We start from the raw sequence: 5,329 nt of genomic DNA on the forward strand, positions 1-5,329 counted from the left end.
GCGAGTCGCTGAGTAGTTTGCACCAGCTGAGAACTGGAATCCAATCACTTTGCACTGAAATCACTGCTGAAAGTCGCACAAAAAACAAGCCCGACATTTACTCATGGGAAACCCAAAAGAACTGAATGCCAGAGTCGGCTGAAGAAAAACGCATTCATCGAGGGGTGCTAAATTAAAGAGGGGGTCGTGATGGGGGAGATGGTGCCCTAAGACAATGCCGTAGGACGGGTCGGCTCATGTGGCGGATACGTGATACGTGAGATACGTGCATGCCAAACCGCATCAAAGTTCTGAGATACAACTACCGACTGCCGGCAGCAAGATACATTTGCAGCTGCACTTGCTTAATAAATTTTTCCATCTGCCGACTGCCTGCCTGCACAATTATTCGTGAGCCACCTTGGCAAACCCATTAGGTTAATAAGAAGCGCAGCGCAAGACGCACAGTGACTATATCTATATATATATTATATATCTTTTTGTATGTATAGCTGGGCCAAAAAAAATTTCAAAAAAATAAGGAAAAAGAAAGAAAACCAGGAAAAACTATGCGCGTGAGACGCGCTCTAACGGCGAAAACGCCGCAAACACTAAGGCCCCTGGGTCTCTGGATCTCTGGACTGGGTTGAAAGTACCCCTAGCCCCCCTAGCACCCCCCTCTCTATCGTTTCGGCCATGTTTAAAGCTCGAAATTTATACGAGAAATTCCTGCAGAGTCTCTTTTGGCAGCGGAAAGGCGGAAAAGCGGCAACAGCGCTTGCCATAAACGCAGAGACGACATTTTTATGGCAGCGTTGAGCGCAACGCGGATCGATAAAGCGCCGAAACGAGATACAGATACAGCCGCACCGCTCTCACCGACCGCTGATTGGCCGCGCAGTGTGCGCAAAATCCAACCCAGCCAGCGCTCACCGCACACAGATGCACACATGCACAGCTGCGCGTTTATTTGATTTATTAGCAGGCCAGCCAGCTGTATATTCATCTCGCTCGCGCGCAGGCGACGCGCAATGGAAATGCCGACGCACACAGGGACAGCAGCGCCGCACACACACACACAGTTACACCGATACACAGATGCACGCGGACTCAAGACCAGTTTTTCCAGCCACCCTGTCTGGCGGTCCGTGGTCCGTACCGCATTTACCGCCTGTTCGAGCGGCCAGCGGCAGACGGTCTCTCATTCGACTCTCGCATTCGCCGTCGTCAGCACACGCGCACGCAACGCACGGCAGTCGCAGCAACTTCAACTCGTTTGTTCGCTGTTTCGAATTCGTAAACTCGGTTTCGTGTCGCATCGCATCGCATCGCACATCGTATCGTATCGTATCGTATCCGTATCGTATACGTACGTATCCGTATCGTTTCGCAGCGCACCGCATCGCATCGCATCGGTGGTTCGTGCCTCGTCATCAGCTAGCCAAAAAGCGGTGATACGAGAGAAAAAGAAAAATATAAAAAACAGTCATCATATAGCCAGGGAAAAAGCAGCGTAGAACGCGCACCTCGAACAGGTTTCGCCGTCGTCCGGAGAAACAGAAAGGTGCTTAATTCCGCCCAGTGTGGAGGTATTTTTTCGGTGTTCCCGCTTCTCGCTTCTACGAAAAAAAAAAACAAAAAATATAAAAACACAACCAAACCAAATATATTTACAACAAATTCAAATACAAACAACAGCAACAATTCACTGAGGCACTTTCGCGTCGGGTTTTAGCAACAATTTTCAAGTGTTTTTCGCCGCCACTCGTTTGTTTGCTAGCAAACAACATTAATACCTATATCTGATATCTGATATCTGTGACTGTGGAAAAAACGCAATTCAAGCTGTTTAGCTACAAATCCAAAGCGAGCCGAGCGCTACATTTTTGATACGCGTTGAGATACGTAAAACTACGCAATACAAACTACAGCAAAAATCTAAAATCACAAGTGCAACATGGTTTCCCACAAAATGTTCAAAATGTCTAACTAAGAAAAGAGTAAACTAAAGCTACAAAAAAACTGCATCAAAGAAGGCGAAAATCCAAGGAGAATCAACTTTGAATCAAATCAGCTTTGTCGCACTGAAAACTGGAAGCAATCCCCGCAAGATGCTGACCATGGAATCGGATATGAAGGGCAGCCTGCTGCATGCCACCATGCCGCCGCATCACACAAGTGCCGCGTTGCACGGCCATGCGGCATCGCCGTACTCCGCACTGGCACCACTCATGAACCTGGGCCAGTCGCACCTGACCCACTCGCAGCTGAGCCACCACAATCACCACCACCACCACATGAGCGCCCACATCGCGGCCAGCCAGAGCCCCAATCCGCTCAGCTCGCTGCAATCCTCCATGGCGAACACCCTCAATGGCAGCCAGGTGGGACAGCAGCAGCAGCAACAGCAGCAGCAGCAGCAGAGCTCCCCGCTGCACAGCTCCAGCGAACTGAGTCCCACCCAAAGCAGCATCGGGAGTCACCACATGACCTCGCCGGTCAGCCACCAGCAGCACACGCAGCAGCAGCAGCAGCAGCACGCGCAGCAGCAACATCTGGGCGCCGGATCCGCGCTGAGCAGCCTTACTGGAGGATCCAGCAACAACAACAACAACAGCGCCACGGCCAACAAGAACCAACAGCACGCGGATCGAGTGAAGCGGCCCATGAATGCGTTCATGGTGTGGTCCCGGGGCCAGCGAAGGAAGATGGCGTCGGACAACCCCAAGATGCACAACTCGGAGATCTCGAAGCGACTGGGCGCCCAGTGGAAGGACCTCTCGGAGTCCGAGAAGCGACCATTCATCGACGAGGCCAAGCGCCTGCGGGCGGTGCACATGAAGGAGCATCCGGACTACAAGTACCGGCCGCGTCGCAAGACCAAAACGCTGACCAAGACCAAGGAGAAGTACCCCATGGGCGGCCTGATGCCCGGACAGACGGTGGGCGGCGGAGCGCCGGGTGAGCCAGTGACGCCCACGCGGGTGCAAGGTCAGCCGGGCCAGAACCAGTCGCTGAACGGCAGCGGAGGCAGTGCAGCTGCGGCGGCGGCGGCAGCAGCGGCGGCAGCGCAACAGGCGCGCCAGGATATGTACCAGATGAACGCGCCCAATGGATACATGCCCAATGGCTACATGATGCACGCGGATCCCGCCGGAGCGGCAGCCTACCAGACCTCCTACATGGGCCAGCACTATGCGGCGCAGCGGTACGACATGGGACACATGTACAACAACGGGTATGCGATGTACCAGACGGTGTCCGGCGGACAGACCTCGCCCTACGGCAGCAGTCTGCAGCAGCCCGGATCCCCATCGCCGTACGGCGGCAGCAGCTTGCAGCAGCAGCCGGGCAGTCCGGCTCCGTATGGCGGAGGAGGAAGCGGTGGCGGCCAGGTGTCCTGCCAGAGCCACAGCCCCAGCGACTCGAGCATCAAGTCCGAACCGGTGTCGCCCAGTCCCAGTGCCATAGCGCTCAACAACAACAACAACATCAACAACAATCACATCATGAAGCGGGAATACAGCTCCGCAGCGGCGGCGGCAGCAGCAGCAGCAGCGGCAGCAGCCGCCGGCGGCGGTGACCTGAATCACCTGATGAACATGTACCATCTGCCGGATGAGCAGCGCCACCTGCTGCACTACCAGACTGACTCGCCCGATCTGCAGCAGCAGCACCAGGCGATGCAACAGCAGCAGCAACAGCAGCAGCAGCACCTCCCGCAGCAACACCTTTCGCAGCAGCACCAACAGATCCCGCAGCAACACCAGACCATGCAGCAGCAGCAGCAGCAACACCACCTGCAGCATCAGCAATCGCTGAGGGCGATGGCGCCGCTGGCACACATGTGAGAAATGGCCAGCGCCTATGGAGCAGCAGGCTCCAGTGTGAGCGTTTCGCCTCCACTGCCGCCGTACATGCCGACGGCCCCGCAGCAACAGCAACAGCAGCAGCAGCAACAACAGCAGCAGCAGCAGCAACAGTTGCTCAACGGACGGCCTAGTCCGACGGCATCGGGGTCGTCGGGCGGCCGCTCCTCGGCGCATTCCAGTGGCCATACCGCCGCGCATTCACCCGCCTTGGCAGCCGCCTACCAGCTGACCCCCTCCGCTGCCACCTCCTCCTCCTCCGCCACATCGGCTGCTGCTGCTGCTGCGGCGGCGGCGTCTGCTGCGGCCGTTGCTGCTGCTGCGGCTGCAGGCAGCTCCTTCGCCGCCTCGGCCAGCATGCTGGACATGCAGCAGCAGCATCTGGAGGAGCAGCAGCAGCACCATCACCTGCACTATCAGCAGCAGCAACAGCAACACTACCAGCAGCAGCAGCAGCAGCTGCAGCAGCACCTCCCGCAGCAGCAGCAGCAACACCAGCTGTACCATCACTATCATCCTGGCCACGAGGCAGCGGTGGCTGCCAGTGCTGGCCTCCTGGATATATCCACATTGTAAATTATTGAATATATTAACTAAAGCCCTAGGATACGCACACCCACGCCCACACCCACACCCACAACCACAACCACGCCCACAACCACACACCCACACACAGACACAATTTTAGCCTTAGTTCTTAAGCAGGTTTAATTCGAATTTCGAAGTGGCAGAGTAACAACACACGCGCATATAAATAAATGAGAATAGGATTAATGTTTAGTCATTTAAATGAAGCATACGCACTGTTGTACCACAATAGTAAGATGACAACTCACTTGCATTCCATACCGTTCTGCTTCGATTTCCCTTGATTTCCCGCTTGCTGCATTGCTGCATTGCTAAAAACAATTGTGTGATACAAATAAACTGTTGCCAATTACTGGGACAACAAATCGTTGGGTTTAGCATTTCATTTCCACTCACCTTTTGCTGTACAAAACATTCTCAGACATTAAATGTGCGTTCAATTGGACGCGGAATCCGGAATCAAGCACAAGTTAAGTAGGAGTAAAGGCAGTTGAGCCGAGAGAAAGAGAGGCGATGAAATTGAATAATTCAGAAAAGCAAAGAAAAATGTCAAAAAACATTCTATTTTATAAATTCTCTTATGCATTAAGTAATTATAATTATTATCTATTATATAAACAATTTAATTATTAATTATGCGTACAAATACCAGACAAGACAACCATAATTAATTGTAATAAAGCGAAAACAAAATTATTATTATTATTAAAACATAAATCGAATCGAAGGCAAGCATCTACTGCATAATACAAAAACCACAACCAGAAAAATGTTAGTAAACCTAAAGCAAATTTAGTAAAAAACAAACCAAGAAGCGTGCAAACGTGATTGTGAAACATGGCGCAAGGCAGCGAAAACAAACAAATCCAACAAAACATTGCCAAGCACCTGGA

The 5,329-nt window shown here is 52.7% G+C and overlaps 1 protein-coding gene across 1 annotated transcript; it reads left to right on the top strand.

Annotated features, from left to right (window-relative positions):
• The first annotated feature begins 495 nt into the window (after positions 1-495).
• LOC6527787 (DNA N6-methyl adenine demethylase) lies at positions 496-4,977 on the top strand. The gene is given in 1 exon segment (XM_002088824.4): positions 496-4,977. A coding segment is annotated over 1 exon segment (2,334 nt). The 5' UTR covers positions 496-2,090; the 3' UTR covers positions 4,425-4,977.
• Positions 4,978-5,329: the final 352 nt, after the last annotated feature.

The sequence above is a fragment of the Drosophila yakuba genome, chromosome 2L (genome assembly GCF_016746365.2).
Source record: "Drosophila yakuba strain Tai18E2 chromosome 2L, Prin_Dyak_Tai18E2_2.1, whole genome shotgun sequence".
Lineage (NCBI taxonomy): Eukaryota > Metazoa > Arthropoda > Insecta > Diptera > Drosophilidae > Drosophila > Drosophila yakuba.